The 26,556-nt window shown below is 38.4% G+C and overlaps 2 protein-coding genes across 2 annotated transcripts; one reads left to right on the forward strand and one right to left on the reverse strand.

Moving 5' to 3' along the window:
- Nucleotides 1-274: 274 nt before the first annotated feature.
- Nucleotides 275-15,163, forward strand: tmem198aa (transmembrane protein 198aa). Its single transcript, XM_088001688.1, has 6 exons — nucleotides 275-904; nucleotides 6,956-7,194; nucleotides 7,449-7,661; nucleotides 8,331-8,454; nucleotides 12,732-13,042; nucleotides 13,546-15,163. The coding sequence occupies exons 1-6, from the start codon at nucleotides 766-768 to the stop codon at nucleotides 13,693-13,695; spliced, it is 1,176 nt and encodes a 391-aa protein (XP_087857814.1). The 5' UTR covers nucleotides 275-765; the 3' UTR covers nucleotides 13,696-15,163.
- A 3,589-nt stretch (nucleotides 15,164-18,752) lies between these two features.
- On the reverse strand, nucleotides 18,753-24,895 carry desma (desmin a). The gene is made up of 10 exons (XM_014968600.2): nucleotides 24,197-24,895; nucleotides 22,840-22,900; nucleotides 22,605-22,700; nucleotides 21,292-21,453; nucleotides 21,084-21,209; nucleotides 20,855-20,965; nucleotides 20,523-20,632; nucleotides 20,379-20,431; nucleotides 19,770-19,855; nucleotides 18,753-18,836 (listed from the first exon to the last, which is right to left on the reverse strand). The coding sequence occupies exons 1-10, from the start codon at nucleotides 24,775-24,777 to the stop codon at nucleotides 18,795-18,797; spliced, it is 1,428 nt and encodes a 475-aa protein (XP_014824086.1). The 5' UTR covers nucleotides 24,778-24,895; the 3' UTR covers nucleotides 18,753-18,794.
- Between the last annotated feature and the right edge of the window lie 1,661 nt (nucleotides 24,896-26,556).

Consider the following 26,556-nt stretch of genomic DNA (forward strand, 5'->3'; position numbering starts at 1 on the left):
GTTAGTTTTACGGAAACGTATCGTCATGGAAGTGCATTGCTGTCACGGAGGAATATAAATGTTCCAACATAATTGTGCTGAACCGCAAAAAAGTAAAAGTCTCACAGAGCCATAACAACGCTTTGAACATTTAAACAAAGCAGCTCTGATCAACTCCTATAAATTCATCGTATTTGTTTTCTTCTGGGTTGTTACAAGTGAGTTGTCAGAGTAGATGATGCCTTTTAAGTCTTTAAGAACCCCTTCTTTATAAGACATATGTAAAAACCCACGAGGTATTTTGTACTTGTGCCACAAATTTCCAACGAAATGCTAATTTATGCAAATGCATTCGGTTGAGCTTTCTATAGCAACTATTATTTGTGCTGCACCATCCTCCCCGACTATTTGTTACAGCATGTTTATGTACATATTGGTGAGCAATGGTGGCTGCATTGCATTTCATCTTAAGTGGTACTTACGCCGGCTTCTCTCCTCGGTTGTTTCGTTTTTCAAAATTATGGCACATCATTACTGCAATGTCAGCACTCACAGCTGAGTACTTAGAAGAGCAATCAATAATGCTCCTCCTCTCTTTCTTTCATGCCCTCATTCATTTCCAGTGCCCCCTCTCCATCACCCCTTTCTACACGCCTCCTGTTTGTAGGCAAACACGTCTCCATGGGTGAGGTCCACTGAGCCAGGAATCCCTGTGTCTCTCACCCCTCCCTGCCTTCCTTGCTACCCTTAAACCGTCCCCCACACCCCCTCTCAAGAGGAGCCACAATGACTTCCACCAGCCAGCTTCTGGGTTTAGCCGAGATGGGCCTAAAGTGTGACCAGGAGATCGAGAGGAGGTATGAGATTGTGCCCTCAGTGGTCTGCTCCATGTGCTGCCTCTTTGGAATCATCTACTGCTTCTTTGGTGAGTGAAGCCGTGAAAACAGAATGACTTAAAATGAAATTTAGCGCTACTGTGTAGATATCAATAACCTGAAACCAGTTAGTTTATATATTTTTTTAAATGCTATAAATGTAGATACATTTGTCGTAGAGGATTAGTTTAATTCAGGCACTAAGACACAAAGCGTTTTCTTGAGGGTTAGTTTGTGATTAGGCTGAAAATAGAATTTATTAGATCATCAGTAGAAAAATTTGGGGTCAGCACACAATGGAGTAATGAATAAACAATTACAAAAAATATTTCCAAAGGAACAATAATATCATACGGTGCCTTTCCAATGCACTGCATAACTCTGAACTTTTCCGTTTTTGTCATGTTACGCCCACCAGCGTGAATGTATGTATCTATGTGGTAGACAAAGACAACATTATTTTAAAGAGGTGGGAAAAGACACATTTTCCAAAAGGTTTTTATTAATCATAATCTAACAAGTGAGGTGTTGATTTATTTTCTCTTTCCCATTTACTCAACTACCCTTAAAAATATATTTTATGTGTAACAAATTTGAACATGATTTATGCTTTCAAATTTGTGGCTCTGACTTCACAAAATGTGTAAAGGTTGAAATGGTGTGAATACTTTTATAAGTCACTGTTCATCTTTGCTTTCTGTCTTTCAAGGGATTGATGCTTCTTTATCTGTGGTTATAGTTAGACGCAAAGTGTGACCACACGCTATCTGAACCACACATTTAATATGCTTGACCTGAGCCACCACCCAGCAGTTTTCACTGTCAAGCAAGAGCAGTTCATGAACAACCCATAATATTCCCAGTTACAATACACAAGAGCAGATGCTTCCAGTCCATCACCTCCTATATTTTGTTTGAAATAGCTTCACTCATGTGAGACAGAGTCTGCTGTGATTGGTCAACTGATAAATTAGAAATTGTGAGAGGTGTCAAAATAACCACAGGTCAGGAAAATAGAGTGGGAAGCATTCATACCCCATGTGATGAATCGACTCAAAGTAGTGAATAACTGTACATTTGAAGGGAAAGTGTACAGTCTATGTTTTTTTTTTGTGTTTTTTTTACAAATGATCTGAAAAGGCTTGCATCACTTGTATACCTAATGTACACAGAGAGCACCTGCCAGAAATGTATTGTCAATATAAATACAACTGTTTTTTTGAAGGCCTTAAAGGCTGGTTAGAAAACATCCCTTTTGGCATCTTGTCCAAAAAATCAGTTCCAGGTTTTAAGTGGTTGTATAAATAGCAGTTCTTTGTGCTTCCACCAGGAGAAAAACTTGGTTCTAGCACCAAACACCACTGCTATCCCACCCCCTGGGTTCGTCAGACTGATAATTATTCTTTTCATAGTTAGAGTCAGTTAATTAGGTTTGAGCTGACAATCATCCGGATCATTTTTTTTTTTTTTTTTTTTTGACAATACATCTAGTTGGTGCTACTAAGTTTTTCTCTAAAAGCATATAAAGCATCTCAAAACACAGCTTTCGGTTTTGAAATAGGGCTAGCAAAGCATTATATATATTTTTTTTGTTGTTTATGTTTTGATTGCATTTTTCATTCCCCCACAAAAAAACTACTACCAAGGCTTTCGGAAGACAACCACTCGGTGGTGTCCTTGGATGAATACTGATGTGTTGAGCTTTTTCAGCAGGTTGATGCACTGAAGCGTGTAGATAGCATGAAGATTCAATAAAACCCAGGCGAAACCTATTGTCAGATGTTACATTATAGGTAGGCTGCTCAAAAACTTAGCAAACACATTTCTATATATACATACATTTCTAGAAAGAATGAAACAGAAAATGTTTTATTGAGTTTTAACACCAGAGGAGAAGAAAATGTGAAGCCTGTCCACAGGTAAATCATAAAAAGCGAGGGAGTTTTATTCGTCTGGCACAATCTATACAAGTTAATTCAAAGCGCTTGAGAGGAAAATAAAGGAGTAAAGGTGAAGAAAAACGCATGAGAAACAACAAGGAAGATGAGCTGGTTCCAGAACAGAAGATCATATAAACTTAATTTCACCCTTCCTTGGTTTGTTTTGATCCTGGGACAACAGAGAAAACGTCTCTTGTGACTAGAAGGTTCTTAAGCTCATACATGACAAGCACCTCTGAAATGTATTAGGTCCCAACACCATTTGGTGCCTCACAGAACAACAACAAGAAACTCTTTATTCTAGGGAAACATTTCAAAAATAGTAATAAAATCAATGTTAGAATTATTGTCTGAGTGGTAACACCTGGGATTTTTCCACTGTCTATGGTTTTAGCCTCTTTTAGGGATAGGGGTAGGATGAGTGCTGCTCTGTCTTTAGTTTTTGGGACCAAGACCAAAAACTCGTTAAGTTGGAAAAAATTCTAACCAATCTACACATTGATTGAAAAGAGCCTGACTCAGTGAATTTGATCAAGTTATGGAACAGAAATATTAGAGTACAAAAATGGATCAGCATAAAATAAGAGATGTTGAAGTACTCCACAGTCTGACATGGAGCATACAGTTACATCTGAATGAATTAGAATATTATTTAAAAGTCTGTTTATTTCAGTAACTTATTCCCTTAAGTGAAACACATCTTAGACGGTAAATTTGTTACACATATACTTACGTCTTCACACCTCTCTGTCTGTTCATTTTAATGAAAACATGACTTTTAATTTATTACTATATTGTACCAGATCAGATAACTAAACCAATTAGTACAAAAAATGTGGTCTTAAGTAGCATGTTAAATACTTGCTTAAAGGTTATTATTTTCAAAAGTTACATTTAATCTGACCGACAAGAAGCTTCACTGAAGCACACATTTAATTTACTGGGATACAGATAAATGTAATAAGTACAGCAGCCTGAGAATAGAGCCTTGAGGGTCCATGACATACTGTGACAAAATGCCAAACTCAGCATTACGATCCGGTTTTATCAAGGCAGAAGTTTTAGATCCTTTAATGTTGAGATGGACTATATCTATATAAAAATAAAACTTTAAATAAAGTATTTAACGTCAGCTCAAACAGTGTCTTTATTAAAAGAAAAACACTTTTACTGGGCAAAGTTTGGTATTAAAAATAATAGCAGGATCAAATTAAAATATATTTTACACATTCAGCTTCAATAACCTGGTTTCATGTTTCTTTATGCCTTAGCTGAACACAATATTATATATATATAAAAAAAATAAGCTGCAGTTTAGATTTAGAAGACGGCAAATTGTTTATGCCTCAGAAGTTCCTCAGTTAGGGTTGAACAACGGCACATTAGTAAGGGTGATCAGTCAGTGGAGGGATTATTTCAGATTGCTTGCGTCTCTGAAGTAGTGGGTGCTGATCTTAGACCGGAGGGAAGATAAAAATGTTTGCATTTATTTAGTTCACCCAGACACAGTTGTGGTATAAATCAGGAGTGGTTTTGCCGAAATAGGACTGATAAGGAAAAGCTAACGGGAGATAATGTGAGGAAGGACATGAGCTGATTAAGCTGGGATGAACAGATGGGATTGGCTGATGGCTGGAGGAAGAGAAAGGAAAGAAGCAAGGAACAAAGATAGAGAGGGAGGGACGAGCAGAGGAGAAGAGCAGTGGAACAGTTGGAGGGATGAGCGACTGAGAAAGGGAGAGGAAAAGATGAGTCACTGAAATCATTAGCAGGAAATAGGAAGTGACATTAAAATTCATTTGTTGATTAATAGAAATCATGGCATGTTGGGAATTAGTTTGCAGCCAGCGATCAAACAAATGCTTAAAATGGCAGTAGATGCTTCAGTTATGATTCGTATATCTCCAGGCGTAATGTAGCGCAAGCGCAAACAGCTGTAAAAAGCCACAGTGGCTTCAACAAACATCCCAGATAAAAGATATCTGAAATCCCTCAGAGAACTGTATACAAGGGAGGGGAAAAAAAGCTACAAGAAGCATGTCAATTAAATGAGCTATGGTCACAGGGGAGAAGCTTGGACATTGGCTCAGATAAGAGAAAGAGTATTGTGCTGCTCAGCAGTGCAATGCCTGATTAAACAAAGATAATAATCCGAGGTCGGGTACCCTCGAGACCAAGGCCGGTCAGAAAAAGATTCAGGAAAAAAAAATAACGAAAAGGCAAACATTAATAAACACAAAAGCAAAGGCAAAGGAGATTTGAATGGTCGATAAGCTCAGCTTTTAATGCTTTGGAGAATTTTGTAAGCTTTCATTTGAATAAAATACATAAAAAGAACAGATAGAAAAGGCATGAGCAAATGATGGTAAACAGAAAATGAGGATATCAGCTGTTGTTTTCAGTAAACGTCTTAATGGATGAATGTAGGTGACCTTTCAAAGTGCAAAGGTTAGCATATTTTACTAAGGGGACATGGGGAATTTTTTTTTCCTTTTGCGTTCCCTCGCAAAACTTTTACGTCCCCTCCCAATAACCTACTGATCAGTTCATGCGGCATAATTGAATACTGTAAGACTTTCTTACGGTGGCCGCCGTACTTTCTGCTGTAATACAAGCTTATGTGAGGTTTTTCCATGGACTATTTCTGAGTTATTATCGCGGGGTAGTCAGTCATCTGATTGTGTCTCTATTGTGTTCATCTGAACGGTTTAAAGGGCTGCTTTCAGTGCGGTTCCATCTTAGCCTTAACAGACATATAAACATGCAGTAAATAAATCAATTTTCAATCAGTTTTCTGCACCAAAGACTTAATAATAATAAACACGTTTTCACTGAGGCTCTGTGAGAGCCATATGAATGAAATAAGTAATTATTGATATGACAGAAGCGGCTTTGACACCTGGGTGGTGGGCGTGTCGATGTGGGCGTGACTGTCATGAAGTGAATGGGAAGATTACTGGTGTGTTGGCTCTGTGTGTATGAGGAAGGGGGTGATCGGGGTGGTCAGTCCTCGCAAAAGTTTGGAGCATTATAACCAAAATTAAATAAATCGATAATTGTGACAGAACAAAGAAGAGGTTTGGAGTTGATTGATACATGGACAGATGAGATTCCCCGAGTTAATCCAGTGCGGCCATCTACCACCATTAGTTTGCTGTGTTTTATAATAATAAAACGTGTTTATTATTATTAACGCTTTGGTGCAAAAAAAATGTTTGAAAATCGATTTATTTACTGCATGTTTATGTCTCTTAAGGCTAAGATGAAACGGCACTGAAAGCAGCCCTTTAAACCATTCAGACGAACACAATAGAGACACAATCAGATGACTTATTACCCCGCGATGATAACTCAGAAATAGTCCAAATAGTTTGGATGTATTTTTATTTCTTTCCTACTTATGGAAAGTTTCTGTTTATATCATAGGTTTGTTGTGCCTTTATATACTAAAGAAAAAAGATATAAAACGTCAGATATTTCACAACGAGATATTCATGGAAAAACCTTACATAACTTTGTATTAAAGCAGAAAGTATGACGGCCACCTTAAAAAAGTCTTACAGTATCAATTATGCCGCATCAACTGATCAGTACATTATTGCGAGGGAACGCAAAAGTTTTGTGAGGGAACGCAAAAGAAAAAAAATTCCCCATGTCCCCTGAAGGGCTCCGTACTCTTCTAAATAAATAGTTCTTGTCTTTCTGGGCAGATACAGTCATGCATCCTCCGTCCTGTTTTCCTTTGTAATGGTTGTTATCGTCATCTGTTTTTTTTTGTTTTGTTTTTTTAATGAATAAATAAACTTTTCCAGATGTTCCGATGATAAATGCTGAAACCTTCAAAAAATATGTATCTCAAACAAAGAAAAAGAAAGCAAAAAACACAGTTTTTCACCTACCTGTTCTTGAAATATTGACCATTAAGATGCATTTTCTTTGACAATATTAATAGTGAGACCATTAATTTTCTTATTGTGTATTAGTCTTAACGCTGTGTGAGTATGATAATGGTTTTGATGAATTAAGCATTACTTCTTTTAAACAATAAATCATTGACCACTATTATATAATATTAATAAGTGTTTGCACCCATCCAGCTGCCAAATGTCTAATGCATGTGTCTGCCTCACAACCTCACAGTGCTCTGTTTTCCCCCTTCAGGCTATCGGTGCTTCAAGGCAGTGTTGTTTCTAACAGGCCTGATGTTTGGCTCTGTGGTCATCTTCATGCTGTGCTACAAGGAGAGAGTGATGGACACTCAGCTGAGCGTAGAGGCGTCTGTCGGTATTGGCCTGGGCATTGGGACACTGTGTGGCCTGGTGACCATGTTGGTCCGCAGCGTGGGCCTTTTTATGGTAGGCCTGCTGCTGGGCCTGCTGGTTGGAGTTGCATCACTTGTGGTAAATCCCTTCCTTTTGTTCATAGTTTTTTTTTTTTTTTGTGGATATTTCAAATACAATGAATGATAACTGTCTATATTAGCAACCCTCCCACTTGCTCAAAGCTGCCTTTAGGCTCTTGTTTGAATATTAGACAAAGAAAAACTTTGGATGTTTTATCAGTGTTGATTTTCTTTTGTAATGGAGACGGTTGAACATCCTTTTACAAGCTAACGTAGAAAAGAGAAACTACTAAACGACATTTCCTTTTCCAGGTTATGGAGGAATTCTATCACCCCAAAACAGTGTGGGTTCCTCTGGGAATCCTTCTGGGCTCTGGGACATTGTTTGCAGTCCTCACTCTTCAGTGGCAACGGTGCTTCGTCACCTTCTCCACGGCAACATTTGGCTCTGCCATCATCACTGTCACAGTGGATTACTTTATAGAGCTGTTTGCCTTGGTGCACTACATCTATGAGAGACTCAAGGTTAGGACAGCTGCATGCAAGCGTGTGTTTGTGAGTGCGAGAGTTGAATTCACCTTGAGGCAGAGTTTCTGATCAAAATTCATGACATGTTAATGTTTGAGTGAAAGTCAGATTGACAGGTTTGCAAATTTACAGAGGAAATCTGCCATATTTACATGTCTGCCAATACCATTTGATTTTTAAGTCAAACTTTTGTGAATTAATCAAGTTATTTTTCGCTCAAAAATAACTGTTGATCAATGTGGTCTTCTACGGTCTTCATTATATAATAGTTAAGGGTGTCAAGCTAGATCAGAGATTTTTTTCTACCTAATTCAGAACAGAGATCTGGATTTGTAGACCTCTCAGTCTGCCAAAGTAATTTGTTAAGTGCCTTGAGATTACCTTAATTATGAAAAGGCACTATATAAATAAACTGAGTTCAAGTAGTTATGAATGCACTGAAATAAAGGTATCTACAGCAGTGGGCCAGCAACTTGTGCTTTACTACAGTGAAATGCTGACAAACAGCTAAAATACAACTTTTAGTTATTATATGCTTAGAAATAAAACAGTGTTTCCCAACAGAAAGCTGCTAATATCATACAAAGTTACGCTCTGGAAATTCACTGCATCTAATAAAGCAAATGTAAAAAAAAAAGAAAAAAACTCTACTGATGTTAATTACAGGTGGCACCAAAGAAGCCTGTCTGCTGGTTCACCTGGGTCATCTTAGGGGTGTGGCCTGTCCTGACCCTCCTTGGAGTTCTGATCCAATGGAAAGTTACTGCAGAGGGATTTTCTCACACAGAGGGTAAGCATCTAATCCGGAAAGAATTCATTTGACACTGCCTTAAATAGAAATGCACGCAAAAACTGTGTTAGAAGAAATTTCCCATTGTAAACCACGAGAGGTTTGCTTCAGAGAACAATTCTGTTGACCCGACTTGGAAAGCTTTTGTTCACTTCAAAACAACAACAAAAAAACAAAGCAATATTTCCCAATTTTTATTTTGTTATTGTTTCTTTTGTAACCTACAATAATTGATGCACTCAGAGATAGACAAAATTATTTAAGCATTAACATACCAATCAGTGTGTTGCACAAAATCAAATCATTCTTCATTGCCTTCTTAATCAAATCCCCATGAAGCAGAAAAATAGCAATCAGAGATTTACAATATGTAACCATATCCTCCTGAATTACCACACAGAATATTTTGATTTGAATCCTCCTCCATCCGATGAGGAACATTCTTGGTCTTGCTATGAGATGGGAGCAGAACAAAGAGAAATAAAAATATATATATGTTCATTTAATATATATTTTTTTCTAAATCAATCTAAGTGCACATGGACACTTTTAGAAAAGCTTTCAGCCCCCTCTGAAAATTGTCAGACTCTAACAGTTTAACCTTCTCCAGAGGAAAACATTCAAAATAAACCAGTCAACCTTTTGTGCCTCTCAGTTTCTTTTCATGTGATAGACTCTTTGAAGCTCATCTTGCAGGATGACATTGATGTTACATAGTACGCTGCAAAAGAAGTCAAACAAAAAAAAAAAAAAACAGAATGGCTTTCTTAAAATTAAAAAAAGAAGATTAACTCAGTGAAGTCACCTATAGCTGCAAAATTCTTTAAGGAAAAAAAAAACCCAACATGGGTGTGATTTAAACAGTGTCACCTCACCACAGGTAGCAGCAGATCATAAGCTGATTCACAGTTCCAGAGACAGAGAGGACAGAGACATGTAAATGCATCTTTTCATCCGGTTATATGCAGAACTGACTTCAAAGCATTGACAGGAGACAGGTTATTTAAGCTCAGCATGGATTTGAAAGTCATTTAATTTCTTTTTATAACATTTCACAGATGAAAATGAAAACTGAAATAAAAAAGGAACAGTTCTCACAGTGGCTGGAGAATAAAAAAATGATTAACAGGAAAACAGTAAAAGACATAAATTTGAAACGCTCAAGTCAAACTGCAGAAAACAAATGGAGAAGCTTCACAGCCAAAACTGTATTAAAACATAATGCACACTGTAGTTTGTGGCAGTAACATGAAAACATATGAAGAGAATGAAGCGCCATAAGCCCTTGCCAGGCACCTTAGCTAACACAAACTATTGTTTATGTCAAGTGTGAAGCTTTTTGTTTCTTTTTTTTTTCCTGCTGCATTCATTTTTCCCTGCACTTATAAAGAATTATAGCTTGATGACTACAAGAAATTGGTAAGAAATTAGGAGAATAATTTCCAAGCGTGCATAAGGCCTTATTTTTAGGACATTATGTGGGAAATTCAAGATTTTACCCTTCGAAAAGTGTAGCGAAACATGTCCCAGAAAACATCATCTTTGATGTTTGTCCCGTGGGAATATTTTTATGATATGTAACATAAATGGTCATGTGTTCTCATAAATATGCTGATGAACATGAATTAGCTTAAGAAATAAACCAAAAGTTCGATTTAGCTTCTGTACTAATAATGTGAGTTGTGGGGATGGATGTGTTAGACAGACGCTTCAGTATTGATCCGACCACGGCCACTACAAGCTTCTATGGTAAATTGTAACTTTAAAGAAGTATTGTCATCGCTTCAGGAATTAGAGCCACCATGCGGACAGGGTTCTGTGTGTGTGTAGGTGTGTGTTTGTTGTCTTGCAATGGAGAGTCTGAATATACCAGCAACAACGTTTTCACCAGAATCTGTTATTGACAGAAACAGCCTTAATCTATTCTGAAAGCAACCACAACACAGATGGTCAAATCGCGCCCAAAGCGCATCTCTAGATGCAGCATACACATGCTTTATAACTCCTGTATAAAATCAAAAGCAGGGACTGGAGGGACACACAGAACGCATCGGTGCAAAGTATTTTGCTCACTCACACATGTCTATGATGGAAACACACACTTCATTTGATCTCTGCTGGCATTCACAGCTGCAAAGTTTCATAGAATAAGTTACACATTGGCTCAAATAATAGGATTAAACTGCAGGCTGCCATGGCTACCACACAGAGGACGTGGGCAAAGAGTTGGAGGAAGCTCTTAGTGTTATTTTGAAGAAGAAAAAAAAATCCAATTCTATATAGTGGATAGAAGCCCAGAAAAAAAACAGCAGTGGTTTCTTTTAAATTCAAAACAGCCTTAAAACACAAAGGTAGCACTGTGTATTTGCTGTTTTATTTGCTATTTCCGTACACTCTATAGAAAGACACAAACGTTTTCCTTTCTTTCCCTGTCAGACTAAACATTTACTGTTTTAGCCTACTTAATATTTCAAAAAGTACTTCATTTTTGCCGAATTCTTTGGTTAGGGCCCTCAGGCTTGCAAGTTTCCCCCTTTTTCTTCAAATGCCGTCATAGTCGTTGTGGCCAAACATTTTAGATTTTGTTTCATCAGAGCGGAGAATATGTTTCCGGAAATTAGATTCTTTATTCTTGTGTGCATTTGGAGAATGTAATTTGGCACTTTATAATGCTTTTATGAACTTCCTCCTCTCGTAGTAGCCTGCCAAAGCATCTCAGTGCATGACTAATTTCTCTCTGAATAATGACAATTCTTACCAGCTTCAACCAGTATCCATGCACATTTTGCACTGAAAAGACATATTTATCTGTGAGAAAATGATCACATCCTCTTTATAATTTAATATGATGACTAAACATTACTCTTCTGCTTATGCTAAAATACAATGGTTGTGGTGTCTTCTGGCAACTGGAAATTGTACCCAAGGATTAACCAGACTTATGCAAGTCTCTAGTAATTGTTCTTCATATCACAGTTGATGTATTTTGATTTCCCCTCAATGTAGCAGGAGGAAGCAGCATGTTTGAGCATTTCTCTAAAGGTAAATTCAATAGGTGTGCATCCATTTAAGTCAAATATTATAAACTAATCAATCATATAAAAAAAAGCTTAATGGTGATAAATATATATATATATATGTATATAATACTTTACAACTGTCAGATTCAAAGTAAAAGTATCCATGCTTGTGTTTTCCGAAATATAATTAGCTATAAAAATGCGTTAGGTTGCTAAAAGTGCCATTTAATGTTGACAAGAACTATAGTGCAAAAGAGAAATGGAATGACTGAAAAGGGACAGAGTAATGAGAGAGCAGGTGTGTGGGGGGAAGGGCACAAAACGGGGCACAATGGGCAAGCAGGGGCACCCAAGTGAAACAGTGAAGGAAATCATGTTTTCTGTCAGAACGGCGACCGCCACACAATGTGAACGAATGTGAATTAGGTCAAGTTTTTATTTGTATCTCATTTTCATTTGTCTGTTACAATAAAAAAAAAAACTTACGTTGGACCTTGCAAGATAACTTGACGAGTATGCCGGCCCTGTGACACACAGAAGCATGTGCGCAGAGAGGCTTGGCAAAGTGTGAACTAAGAAATAGAAAAGCAGGGGGTATGATTACTCAGTTTCCCTGGCAGATGGTGCCTCATGTTCACGCACACAAAGGAACAATAATAGACCGCATAACGTCCACACACAAACATTTCCACACACATGGACACACGGCGCCTTCGTCTGTGTGCAATGTGAGGACGCTCATAAAAGACACAATATAAATGGACAAATATCTCCAACAGAAGCAGCATTTATGTTGATGTAAAATGAATGAAGCAAAGCTGAGTATATTCATTAGCTTAAGTAATGGACCATAAGACGGCGTGGATTTTGGACATCCTCTGCTAAAAAAAGCGTGTTAAAATAGCAAGCTCACACTCACCCACGCACAATATGTCAGGAAACTGAGCAGCTTGGTGCAAGTAGACTCAGCATGGCAAGTTAGTCGCCTCGCAAATTAGAAATGTCAGAAAAAAAAGGCAAAAGTTGTCTGCATTTTTCTTACATTTTCATTTTTTCAAGCTGCTCTGCATTATAAAAAAAAAAACCACATATAGTACCGCAAAGTGACACAAGCAAACTCATGTCCTCTCTTATCAAGTGCATTGTTCCTCACTGGTTTTCCCTAATACAAAACAGGCCCTCCCGTTTGATTACCTATTGTTCTCTTTCTCCTTTCCTTCCCCACATAATCAACCTGCTGTTCTTTTTGACCTCCAGTGGTACTGAGTCGGCAGCAGCGGCGGGTTCAGCTCATGCGAATCCGACAAAGAGAGGAAAAGCTGAAAAAGGAGAAGGAGAACAAGAAGAAGAAAAAGCGTCAAAACCAGAAGACAGCCCCCAAGCAGAAGGCCCATACCCATCACAGCCACCATCACCAGCAGTACCACCACCCAGTGGTGTCCCACGCTCATCACCAAACCCAGAGCTCTCAGCAACCTAAGGTCCCTCCTCCTCCTTCGCAGACGGAACCCGGCTACCACCGCAAACCCAACCCCAAAAGACGCTTTGATGGAGATGTGCTGTCTCCGGTAATATTCTTATTCTCATTCTTAAACTGGAAGAAAAATATATATATATTTTTATTGACATTTGTCTTTTTGTTCTTTGGAATCAATGATCCCACAAAAGTTGAGATTTTTATTGAGATCCTACATTACAGTCCTGCTTTCACTTAAGTAGATTTACAGCGTCTTGAAAAAGTATTCATACCGTTTCAACTCTTCCACTTTTTAGTTTAGCACAAAATTCCAACGTAATTGTAATGTAGAGGATTCATGGTTTTAAACATTTGCAAATACAACCTGCAAAGTATGGCACATGTTTGTGTTATGACCCCTTTACTCTGATATCAGTCCAAACCGGATATCCACTCCAAACAATTTGAAGTCAACAGATTAGTACACTTAGTGTGATCTAATGAGTAAAATATGGCCCATTAATCAAACATTATCTGTGACATATCACAGATACAGTTGAGGAGAAGGAAAAAGGGTGTTTGTTCACTTTTTTCTAACCTTCTGTCCATCCGCAGAGCTACATCAGGAGTTTCAGAGACAGACAGACAGAAAGACGGGCTTACTCCCACACTCGGATGAGTCGCTCTCGGATGGCTCAACTGGACTATGACTGCGGCTCTCAAGTGCCTCTCACAGTCCCCAGTGGACCAGCAGTTCGGATCTAAACACATTCACACAGTCACTGGCACCTTCAAAACTCTTGGACACCAACAGAAGTGAAAGAATGGAAACAGCCCAGTCAACTGTTAGTTCACCCAACTGAAGATTACCATGTTCTGATGATTTGTAACCCAAAATGGTCCCGTCTTGTTTGGTGTTTTTGCCGACTATTTTTTTATTGTTTTTTAGAATGATAATGAACAAAGACTTTGGTTTTGGAGGGAGCACAAAATTGATGGCCATCAGATTCTTCATTTAGCGTCCAGTGAAGCTTAATGAAGGATTATGGAGCTGTTTTATATGTTATCACACAAACCGTTTCAGTAATTTTTCAGTGTGACCTGTTCTGGGAAGGGAAGAGGGTATATTTGTCATACTCTGTAACGTCGCAGCTGAAATGGAATTGTGTGTATTTTAGAGTATCGGGGAATTGCAACGTTTTTTTTTTTTCTTCATCTGTATTCAGTATCTCTACCTTCAAGGCAGTTAAAGGATGACACACTTCACTTCAAGGGTTCTGAGGGGAGTGCTCGGTGTTAAACGCTAAAACAAACTGAAGGTACAATGCAAACACTGATCTAAAAGCTCTTACTGTTCTTTTTTTTTCCCCTCTTGGAGGTGTCTGTGTAAAGTAAGATATTTATTTCACTAGGGTTATTTTTTTTCCCATCACAGCTTGTTAATACAGAAAATAGCAAGTGGCTTGGCAAATCCTGTGGGTTTTTTAAGAGGGGGTGAATTGTAGGTGTGAATCGAACTGAGCGGTTCAAACCAAAGAGGGTTTTTTTTTTGTTGTTGTTGTTAATTCCTCTTCTAAATTAGTATTGCTTTCTGCGTATTGTGCCATTCTCCAAGGCAGATGTGTTCACATCTCATCACTGACCTTCCTCCATGTTTGGTCCCAAATGGTCTGCTTCTGTGTTTGAGTGGACACGTGAGCCCTACAGCTGATGGCCTGGCCCAATTATTAGCAAACACGAGGGGGATTCATTTAAATGTCAGACGCGCATGCCGTACAATACTCTTCCCCCTCCTGTTTTACCACATACTGCTTCGCTTGAAAGGATTAACTTCTGAAGGTTTTTCATGACATGTTATGTAATGAAGAGGAGGCCTTAAAGAAAGATTAGCTCATCGGAAAGAGGTAAGAAGATGAAAGCATTTGCAAATGGCACCCTCTAATGTTTACTGCTGGACCTGTCTTTTAGACTTTCTCTATGTGTGTGTTTGTGTCAACATAAATTTACACGGTACTCTATTTTTAACTTATGTATTTCTTGCAATCAAGCTGTTGAGAGAGGAGAGGTGGATTTCGGTGTTTTACATAAAGACGCCGTGTTTAACATTATTTTATTTCCGCCTTACAGAAGCTGAGATGTTTTTACACACGCACAATTCCTACTTAAGGAAATATTACAATGAGTTATGACAAATGATACTGCCATATAATGCAAAAATAAGACATGGATTAAACTTGATCCCTAAAAATGTTGGATTCCATGATTTGAAATGTGAACAGAACAAAGCGGCGCAACAGTTAAACATTCACGCACTGATTTAATAGTGTTTGACTGTTGCAGATTTTGCAGTTCTTTCTTACAGGGGCACAATTAATTACGTTATACTCCATTATTGCATGACAAAACTCGTGTAATACCTGTATCCATTGTGTTTGTGTCATTGTTGCCATGCGGAAACCCCAGATTTCCAGCTTTTTTGGACCAAGGGTGCATAAACACCTCTTTATCTCTGTATATTTACGCTGTCCAAGTAAAAACCTTTGAAAGGACATGTATTGTTACTAGATGGATGCTTCAGAATATTTAAAGTAAGGTTCTGTCACAAGCAGTTGACATCGTACCTCCAGTAGCATAAATCCTGATTAGTTGATCCCAGAGGCTGAAGCTAATGGCCAGTCTGAGAGAGACCATGACCGAAGCAGACCTCCAATCTCAAAACCGTCATGGTGGTTTATGTGGGTGGTTTATGTGGGTGCTCTTTTATTAACCCTATAACTGTCATCAGGTTTGTGATTACTTATAAAGACATCGGTGGTTATTTTCACCGGAACAGGAGGTAGGATGTGGTGCACCATCAGTAAAGTTCCTGCATTAAACATGCTGAAGGTTAAATATGTAAAGCATTTCTGGTCAAAAGGTAAAACTATTTTCGGTAGTTTAGAAAATGTTATTATCGATTTTTACACTGACTCACTTTTCTAGTAGGTGGTTAATCTGACTAGATGCTGTATATGTGCAGTTCGCGGTGCATGTTTTGTACAGGAACATCACTGTGACACCTCCCATTTCCATCAGCTGTGGAAACAAGCAGCCCGGCTAAAACAGAGTGACAGTTCAAAACATGATCAAAAGCTGCTTGCATAAACCACTTTGAAGGTTTCGAAACTGGAATGTTTTTAATGTGGTACGAATCCACTTTGGTCCGGGTTCCCCTCAGATTACACTTTAGCTTCAGCCTCATCAAGCAACTGATTTTCATTTATAACTAAATGACGATGCAAAGATGGCTGTGGGTAATTTATTACCCACAGCAGACAACTGCAACTTCCTAACAAGAACTACTTTAAACCAATTCTGAACTATTTCTCTTTCATTTAAACCACCTCCTGTTCTACTTTATGGTATTACTCTGATGGTCTTTCACCGTAATGTCTGTGATAGTGTGACTTTATTTTTGCTCGTACCTCAGTCCTCTTTTTTATGTCCTGGTTGTGTTTTTACTGTAGTGGTGGTGTATGTTATCATATGTAAATGCTAATCACTGGATCCTTTCTTGCTTGTAATTGGTGGGGTGGGCTAATAATTCTTTTATGTACATTGCTTTGTCTTTTATTTTTTCATATAGTACAATATTCAGCTACACCGAATATTGTATTGTGAGAACATTTTGACTGTAGATACTGACTTGTAAATAATCTTAATGTGCAAATATTTGACTCGGTTTTAATGTTTTTAACATTTTGTTGTGTTCCATTTCTGCAGCTGAATACTTTTAATGGAGTAGACCTGTTATGCTGTGATCCTGCTGAATGTTTTTTTTTTTGACCTTGTGTAAACATGTTTCTCATTCTGCTGGTTGAGCCTGTGATGATGGAATTCAGCCGACAAATTTTAAACTTGGAAATTTAAATTTGGCTTTGAATCGTCTTTTCCTCAAAGCCATTCCAGCTGCATGCCTGTTTAAAGCACAGATCAGCAATTACTGTGACATGTTTTGGGATCTTTCCAAAAACATATTCCTGGGTACAAAATTAAAGACTTCCACAGTATGCAAATAACGAATTAGGATAGAGGTTAGAAACCAATGCTCTCCTTTGGAATTAGAATACTGGAAGCAATATGTAGGAAGAAATCATAAAGTAAGCTGACATTACAGGAAGCAGAAGGTACAGTAGAAATAAGTTGCCCTTTGCTGTTGACCTGCTACATAATGAGTGGGGCTTTTTTCAGACATAAGCTGCAAAAAATGACTGCAGAATATTCTGTGTAATGCAACTCACACTAATTATTGTAGTAGCCATCATATTCTTTCTTTTTGAGCTCCAGTCTGTGCAGTTTCTTCTGTCTAATTTTTCTTCTCGCCTCTTTTTCTGTCCAAATAACCTTTTCATTCAGTTCGCCGTCTTCATTTCTCTTCTTTTCAGCCTGCAACACCATCTCTCTCTCTCTCTCTCTTTCTCTCTCTCCTGTTCTTCATCGAATGCTCATTTATTGTCTGTTTCTATTCTGTCTTCAGCACTCACAGCCGTGGCCTTTTTTCATCTCTGTTGACATTTTCACTCCAGTGGTTTCAGAGACAAACGACACAGACTGCAAGTCTTGTTGCTTTCTAATCTGCTTTCAGCTGGAAACAAAGTGTGACCAGGGACAACTCATTACCCGGCCATTGTTCACATTTCCCTCACTCCTGCATCTGTTAGGGCACTGATTGTTTCAATCTCTCTCCCTCACATTAAGTGAATTAAATGTTGAAGTAGCAGTGCCACGCTTGAGTGACAAAGCTTGTATAATTACAGTTCATAAAGGAGTCAATACAAAGATGTGCATGTTATTTAAGAAATGCTAATGATCAGCGATATGGTACTTTGAAAAGGTGTCCTTCTGAACTTTTTCAGATCTCACATTACTACAATACACTTTGACATATTTTATTTAATTTAAGACCAAACCTAGTCTCAAGTTTTTTCAGCTTTAGGTAGTTTTTATTTCTCATATAATTAACTAAATCAACTTTTCCAAAAAACTCTGACTAGTTTTTCTTCCCTTAGAGGTGAAAAACGTTCCCACAGCATGATGACCCCACTGTCCTGTTGTTCAAGAGTGTGTATGCAGTCTCAGACAACAAAAAAAGAAAAAAAAAGGACCAAAACCAACATTTTTTGTTATTAGGTTTTAAAATGAGAACAATTTAAAACCACACAGTTATGGACATCTCCTCTGAGGTTAAATTGGAGTGAAACATCAAACCATTTTTACCTTCTCATTCACAAGCACTAAACACATGCTACTAAGTTCGACCTTTAAACATGACTGAGTTCCCTCTTAGTTCAATACTATATATGTTCTTTAAATCCAACCTGACACATTCATTAAATCTGCAACAACAATTGCCCCTAACCGATCCTATGTTCATACTAAAACAAATAATGGAATATGCACAGTGAAAATATCTCCTTTCAGTATTATGTTTGACCACAGTGTTTAGGGGCTCGCTGATCCGTCTTGAAGCTCAGAAACCTCCCTTATTATGCTGAACCATAACAGCTTGTTAAAAAATGGAAAAGCAGAGATGAGAAATAGCAAAGTCGAATGCTTTTCCGAAATATAAAGTAATGCTAAAAAAATAAAAATAAAAAAAAGTTTCAAATCCTGGAATGCTATTCATTCAAAACCAGGCTAAAGGCAACCTGCCTGCATCTATTTTATGATGAATACAATCGACTGAAATTATGTTCATAGCTTGAAGCTTGCATTATTAATTCTGCCTATAAACATCGGCTCAGCTTATCTGTTCTTATAGTAATGGTAGGAAACAATTGAAATATTTCTTCATGTTTTATTATGTTTCATTTCATGTTGTCTCTTTACATGATGTCCTGCTGATGCTGTGTTGACTCGCTGACAACCTTAAGGGACAGAAGAAATAAAAGCAATTAATGTCAATCATAATTCAAGTAAAAGAACCAGTAAATTAACGCAGACAAATCGCTAAGTAGGTTAATATAAATTGTGAAGATATTGGTTGGAGTGAAGTGCTGTGCAGGCCAGTGAAGCTAACAGTTCAAAGAAGAACAGAGTGTCACAGAGTTTCAAAAAAAAGTGCCTAAATCTACAACATCTTCCAGAGGAGAAACAAAGACTTTCCACGTCATTTCAGTGTCGCTGTCATGCTTATAGCAAATCTAAAGAAGCAAGTGAGCAGCTGCGAAAAGTTTAGTTGGAACAATGAAATTAAACTTACACACTCGGCACTAGCACCCTGGCTCATGGAATATTTCATCTAGGAGTGTCATATATTAAACATGATCTGTTACCACAAAAGTGTGCCAATTTACAGTCATTGCTTGTGTTATGGTAATTACTGCTGAATCCTTTTAACACCTATTGCCTCTACATTCTTAAAATTTTACCATGTGTTTCTAAGGGCTAGCACATCCCATTGTGTTTGTTCAGTAGGAATTTGCAAAAATGAATGATGTCGTAGCCCTTAAAAATATCACCTTTTCAGTGGTTCACCCTTAGACACATAGAAGTGGAAGCAGAGCTGTCAAATCCACTCACAAATGCAATCATTTTCTCACTTCATAAATTTTAAATGGCATAATTCCCACTGGGATGCCTAGATTGAGGTGGTCTGGTATATTGCACCTTGTATTACTTTCAAATCTTGCTACAAAGTATAAAAATAGTAAAGATGTTATATGTACAAATTTAAATTTAAAAATTCTTAAAAACAATGATTACAATGTGTATTTTCACCCACGTGAGCAATTCAGCTTGTGTTTGCATGTGATTGGTTTGTTTGTGTTGTCGACACGTGGATGTGTGTGAGCTCAAACCTCTCCATCGCGGGTCTCAATAGTCTTGATAAGAACAGTTTTCTTGGAGTGAACCTCCGATCCGCGCTGGGATTCAGGACTGGTCTCTGTAAGAATGCATTCACCAAATTAGCTTGGAAATTAACTTTATTTACAGTAACACAAGATCAATTCAGTTTAAAGGCACTGGTGTTGTTTACTATTGATTGAGAAAGCTAGTCTTCTACATTAGGGAGAGAATCAGAAAAGAGATTTTGAAGCTGCTTATTGTTTTCCAGTTTTACACTTCTATTTTAAATATTTGTTCACAATAATAGCTTAACATGTAAAATTAAACACATTTGAAGACTAAAGGAAAAGACAGAGTTACATAATCATCTAAGTCTGGCTTGCTTAACTGCGAAACCAAAGCCCTGTGAGGTATTTTGTCTCGTCTAACGTCTCCACCCAGTGGTCAGAAAGTGTTACTGCAGGTACATGACACATAATAAGCTGAAAATAGCGTCTACCATATTCAGTCAGAGGCTATAATTAAACATTATCATCATGCTTATTGACTCATTTGGAATGCAAAATGGATTTACCAAGTATTTATGTGCTGAAAAAAGGACATGTTACTATTCCTGTTACCTCTGAATCCAATGGAAGAATAGGCAGACTGGACAGGCATAGTGGTAGTGATCCTGCAATGGAAAGAAAGAGAGAAAATAATAGTAAAATTAGGTCATTTGAGCTTGTTATCATCCTTCTACATGGCGTGTATAGCCGGCCAACCTGCTCTCCTCTCCCTCCAGCAGCTTGCGATAGGTGGCAATTTCAATATCAAGAGCCATCTTCACATTGAGGAGGTCCTGGTACTCCCTCAGGTGGCGAGCCATATCATCCTTTAGATCAAAACATTAAAAATATTTAATTAAAAGTCTTATTGACTCCTAAAATTAAAGTTTCCCTGCCAACAAAAATCACACTGTCACTAGAAATACTGAAATGAACCGGTAAAGATGGGTTGTGTATTTCTAAAATCCCACTTCTTGTATCTTACAGCTGTTGCTTTTATTATCTGCTGTCACAATGCATGCCTCATGTGAAATGCTAAAGGTTATTACCTTCATCTTGGCAATGTCTTCCTGCAGCCGTGCAATGGTATCCTGGTAGCCAGAGGCTTCCTGGCCCATCCTCTCCTCCATTTCTCTCATCTGGCGCAGCAGAGACTCATTCTGAAAGGATAGCAAGGAGGTGAAGTCAGGTTTAAACTGGACTGACAGCAGAATAAAAAAAATTCAAGCTGCACAGTTTACAAATAACAGGAATAAAGTGAGTTAAATAAATACTGACAGTGCCCTTGAGAGAGTCGATTTCACAGGTGTAGGACTGGATCTGGTGCCTGTACTCCATGGTCTCCTGTTTGGCCTGGCGCAGAGCGTCGTTGTTCTTGTTCACAGCTTGGTTCAGATCGGACACCTTGTGGAGACACCAGGTGAGTGTTTAAGCATTTTAGCAACAGAAGAAAATAAACTTTACTCATGAATGGCTTCTAATCTACCTTGGACTTGTACCAGTCTTCAGCTTCTGCAATGTTCTTTGCAGCGATAGCTTCATACTGCATGCGGATGTCCCTGAGAGCAGCGGTCAGATCGGGCTTGGACATGTCCATCTGGATCTGGACCTGAGTGTCTTGCATCTGGCTCTGCAGCTCTCGGATCTCCTGCAAGGCGTTCGTGGAAAGAAGAGATTCATTATGAGTAAAAATGAACTTACTAAAATGATGTAACAAAAAGAAAGAGATTTATGGATGTTTAAGAGAGAAACAGACAGCAGCTTAACCCTTCAAAGCCTTACAAAATAATAGTCAGAATATTTTGAAAGTACACATCAAGATTTTTCTCTAGCTCTGCATCTTATTTGATATATTAGGAGATTATAGTCATTTATTTTTATTTTCCCAACTAATAGGGCAAAAGTTACATGCCACAAAAATGGTAGAAAGCCACACACACACAATAACCCATATAATAAAAGTTCAACTGATAAACACACTTATTGGTTATAACCACAAAAACCAATTAGAGAGAAAACAAATTGTTTTAAAATTGTTTCGTTAAAAGAATCCAATAAACAAGTTACATTTTTAACTGTAATCATCTTACAAATATTTCTACCTCGTTAAAGAATTAAAGGCCTCAGAAACAGTTGTATAAAAAATTACAAGTTCAGTGTAACAATGTAGTGTAATTGCACTTTCTTAAATTTGTGTAATAACGCACTTCCTGCCTGAACTGACATTAGAAATAAAATATCTAGACACTAATAAATCCTTCATGCACTGGAAGAAAGTACTAAAAGCATAAATTTTAGTAGCAGCAAATGCAATTCCTTTCTTCTTGGTAAAAATATATAATTTTACAAGCTTAAGTTGCATTCAGCTGTCGTTTGGTTTAATCAAATAGTTCAAAATAGCTATCCATTTGTTGCCACCAATACAAGCACACACACTTCAGCTATTTCCACAACAGCTGACATGCTCCTTTGAACCAGTCAGCACTTCAGCATTTCTGGGAGGTCAAAGTTGAGACAAAAAAGACAAAATGACAAGACGGATCCTCAGCTGTGCATTGAAACTGAGCTGAGCTTGTGGATCATCCAGTCCTTTCATCTCGGCAAGGCAATGTGCAAAAGTGTTTTTTTTTTTTTTTTTTTTTTTTTTTTTGGCTATTGCCAAAATATGTGCAAACGCACATATTTATATGCATGTGTTAGTGCATGTGATTTAACATCAGTGTGGGTGAGAGACTCTATAAACCATCATAGAGCCAAAGCAATGCTTCTGTACGTTAAAGATTTAGAAGAGTTTCAAACCTCTTCATGGATTTTCTTGAGGAAGGCAATCTCTTCTTGCAGGCTCTCGATGCGCCTCTCCAGGTCCAGCCTGGCCAGAGTGGCGCTGTCAACATCCTGCAAACAAGCACACAGCAAGAGAATGTATTCAGGCAAAGGCAAATGACTAAGCATCTGCTTTACAAAAAAGACAGGGTTTTATTTAAAAAGTTAAACTAAAGATCAAATAGAAAATAAATAAGTAAATAAGACATACAGCTCTGAAGGCAGACAGATTGTTCTCAGCTTCTTCCTTCTGGTGGATTTCTTCTTGCAGTCTAAAAGGTGAGAGTTGCCCCACAGGGGAAAAGAAAACAATAACGGAGGAAAGTTAAAGGACAAATTCTTCTTGCCTTTCATTTCTATTGGGGTGCCGCTGCATTTGTACTTAAAAATAAAACCTGAGACACAAACTGTATTCTATTTAAACTCTGCTCGTATCCACACACCCACACCTCTTCGCCTGCTTGCTCTTTTAGCCCGAAAGCTTTAATGCAGCTGCTCCCCCACTGTCAGCGGCCGTGGGGGGATAACAAGAACCACTCCTGCTCTTTCCACATTTAGCATTTCACCAAACATTTTTAAAAAGAAGGACTTTTTTTTTTTTTTTATCTATGTATAATTACAGGCATCAAAGGTTTGGAACGTGTAATGACTGATCTTTGGAGGACAACATGAAAATATTAATACCTGCTTGTTATTTTCATGTGCTGTAGCTGTGAGCAAGCAGGAGGTTAGGGTGTGTATTTTGATCTCAGTGGGTGAAGCAAGCGCATTTGCTGGACTTACTCACAGCTTCGGGCAGCTGCTCGACGAGGGCTGATAAACAGAATGTGAAGAGCAAGGAGACTGTGTACGTGCCGTAGACTGTGTGTGTGCGTGTGTGTAAGAATTGGAAGCAGACTGCATGCTGTGCGTGTTGGGGTGGATTTTTATTACACACTTTAATGTGAGCGATGATGCATCCAGTGTCATGATGGAGTTATCCCAGAAACACAAACTGACCTAAAAGCTATACACAGACAAATATAGGCTTAAAAACAAAGTTTACAAGGGACTGTTGAAGTGAAATTTAGAATGTTATTTCCTTTTAGTGTTGAAAAATAGATTTTTTTTTCCATCTGTCCACCTCTATTCCTGTCTGAATGTTATACGTCTGGCTGAAACTTTATCTGTCTGTCTAAGGTTCATTCCTATGACTCTGTAAATCTGTCTCCATCTCTGTTTTCCTCAGTGATGTCACTTTGAAATACATGTGCACAATTATAGGAAGCTTGAAAACAGTAGCGTTCACACAAGAAGGCCTACTTTGAAATTCTTTGAGGTGTACCTGTGGCTTTTCTTTTCTCCAAAAGAGAGAAGGTATTTCTACTCCTCTATTTTTCGTCTTCAAACCACTTTTCCACATAGCTTTCCAATATCTTGTTTGGTATTGCTTGACAGAACATACGGAGGAGGATCAATGGGTTTTAATTTTTTATTTTTTATTTTTCTGCGCCACCTCAGGTTGTTAACTAGCGAACCCTCTGGCCTCTTATACAAAACTTTCTGGAGCCTACACCATCAGAACCTACCTCAGCTTTAGCTTCTGCAGATCATCAGCCAGGTTGTCCCTCTCCACTTCCACCCTGGCACGTTGGTTGGTGAGGGCCTCGATCTGCCTCCTCAGCTCCCTCATTTCCTCCTCGTACAGCTCAGCCACACGGCCAGGACCCTCGCGAACCCTCAGCTTCTCGATCTCCACGGTCAGGGCAGCATTCTGCTGCTCCAGGAAGCGAACCTTCTCAATGTAGCTGGCGAAGCGGTCGTTGAGGTGCTGAAGCTCGGCCTTCTCGTTGGTCCTTGTGTTGAGAAAGTCTTGGTTCATGGCATCTGCAAGGTTAAAGTCGAGCTTCTCGCCTCCATAGGTACGCACAGCTGTTGAGGAGCCAAATCCTGCTCCCCCAGCTCCAGAAGAAACTCTGAAGCTGGAGAAGGAGGGAACAGCGCTACTCTTGACCTCGTACACTCTGGAAGACATATGGCTGGAAGAAGAGCCTCGACCTCCTCCTAAGGAGGAGAAGAGGGATGACATCGGTGATGAACCAACACCAGAACCAAAGGTCCGACGGTAGGAGGAGGCACTCTGGGTTGAAGAGGAGTAGGACTTGCTCATGGTTGCTTGATTGCTTGGTTGGTTTGTGGGTTCAGAGAAGCTGCTTCGGGCGTTAAGACCCAACAGTCCCACCGTGCCAGTGGAAGAGAAACTTGGTGAAGAAATGGCAGGCACTCAGAGCAACTATTTGTAGACCATCCACACCCACTCTAGCCCCTAACCCCTCCTCTATGGCCTCCCTCTTTCTCCTTATACCCTGCTGACCTACGCCCACCACTCAACCACCCTCAAAGCAAAGCAATCCTATCCCTTTGATATATTAGACAGCATGTTTAGAGAACATTAATTCTGGACTTTCACGTTTAATGAGATTTATTTTTTTCCAATGGCCAGTTGTGTCAGATCACAATAAAACTGTAAACGAGCCTTTTTGTTGATCATAAACTCAAAATATAGACAAGCTTCTGGATGCCATTTTCAACGCCCACGATCATGGATTTATTTTTACATTTTATTGCAGTCTTTTAGTATATGTAGAGTTACATATTTTAATCTCTTTGCCAACAATCATGGGTTCAGAGTATGCCCCCTCCCCACATGCCATTCCCTCACCTTGTCTTGTCTGTTGCCAGCCCTACATTCAGCTGTCAAGGGGTCCAGTTTCAGCTGCTGGTAAAGTTGATCAGCTGTGCATTCATAGCTGTCTCTTCTGAAACATGACTGCATGAGCAATTAAGAGTCAGACTCATTCAGTGATTGTACTAGTAAGAAGTTGTAAAAGTCATAGACATAAAAAAAGAAATTATGGGAACATATTCTAAATCTAATCATTTTTTTATTAAAAAATGCTGGTCTTCACTGAACCAACCATCTTAGTAGAAATATGAGGTAAAATATTAGATCAGTGGTATTTTCTCAAATAAAACATTTTCCATGTTAATGTAATGGTCTGTAGAACTTCACCTAAAGTGTCTGGTTGAATGTTCAACACAATTTTATGGATAATGAAACAACACAGGTAACACAAAAGCTATTGGAGCTCAATATTTCAGTGTAATTATATCATATTTGTGAAAATATCTGCTCAGATTAATTCATAACCTCTTGTTCAAGCAAGAGTTATAAACATTTGAACTGGTTTCAGAATGTATGCCTAGCATAAAGTATACTTACAAAAGTATTCATAGGCCCAAGGCCAACCCATATGTTGTTTTATCATGACGTCAAACTCTAACGCAAATTATTTGGATTTTATCAAGTAAGCTGACACAAAGAAGTGGACAACAGAAAGAAAGTGATACGTGGTTTCTACAATGTGTGCCAATAAAAATATAAAGCCAACTGCTTTTGTATTCACCCCCCTTTAATCTGATATCCTTAAATTAAATCCAGTTACAGCAAACTCTTGTTTTAGAGGTGTATATTTGTCCTCAGTTATATAAGTAGCATCAGAGTTTGACTGATAGGATTGCCAGGAAGGTCACACACCACACTTCCAATTTGTCACACACTGCACTTAGACCACTCACACATCCTGTGTGAGTGGTCAGATGCATTGGTTGAATTTTTGCAGCAGTAGATGTAAGTTAAGCATCTATGTGACTCGGGGTGTGCTCACAATTTGCAATCAAACCGATGCAGCGTAAAACTGACATGGGGACAACATTTCAATTCTTCAAAACGTCATCTTACAATAAAAGCTGGCCCAGGGCATTGCAAGCTTTGCCTTTACTAAGGCCTTCGTACCCACTGAACTGAAATAGTCACGTAAAATAGTGGTCATAAAACAGTGTTGAAAATGAGTCTACCGTAATCTCCGGACAATTGAGCACACCTGAA

This window comes from Poecilia mexicana, unplaced genomic scaffold, assembly GCF_051168715.1.
Source record: "Poecilia mexicana isolate PSO_F unplaced genomic scaffold, ASM5116871v1 scaffold_2, whole genome shotgun sequence".
In the NCBI taxonomy this organism is placed as follows: domain Eukaryota; kingdom Metazoa; phylum Chordata; class Actinopteri; order Cyprinodontiformes; family Poeciliidae; genus Poecilia; species Poecilia mexicana.

Excerpts from the sequence above, each read along its gene's own strand:
- tmem198aa (XM_088001688.1), top strand. The coding sequence starts at position 766 with ATGACTTCCACCAGCCAGCTTCTGGGTTTAGCCGAGATGGGCCTAAAG. Across the intron at positions 905-6,955 it reads AATCATCTACTGCTTCTTTG|GCTATCGGTGCTTCAAGGCA; the intron begins GTGAGTGAAGCC and ends TTCCCCCTTCAG. Across the intron at positions 7,662-8,330 it reads ACATCTATGAGAGACTCAAG|GTGGCACCAAAGAAGCCTGT; the intron begins GTTAGGACAGCT and ends TGTTAATTACAG.
- desma (XM_014968600.2), bottom strand. The coding sequence starts at position 24,777 with ATGAGCAAGTCCTACTCCTCTTCAACCCAGAGTGCCTCCTCCTACCGT. Across the intron at positions 22,901-24,196 it reads CTGCAGAAGCTAAAGCTGAG|ACTGCAAGAAGAAATCCACC; the intron begins GTAGGTTCTGAT and ends CTCACCTTTTAG. Across the intron at positions 18,837-19,769 it reads TTGAGACCCGCGATGGAGAG|GTTGTCAGCGAGTCAACACA; the intron begins GTTTGAGCTCAC and ends CTGTCCCTTAAG.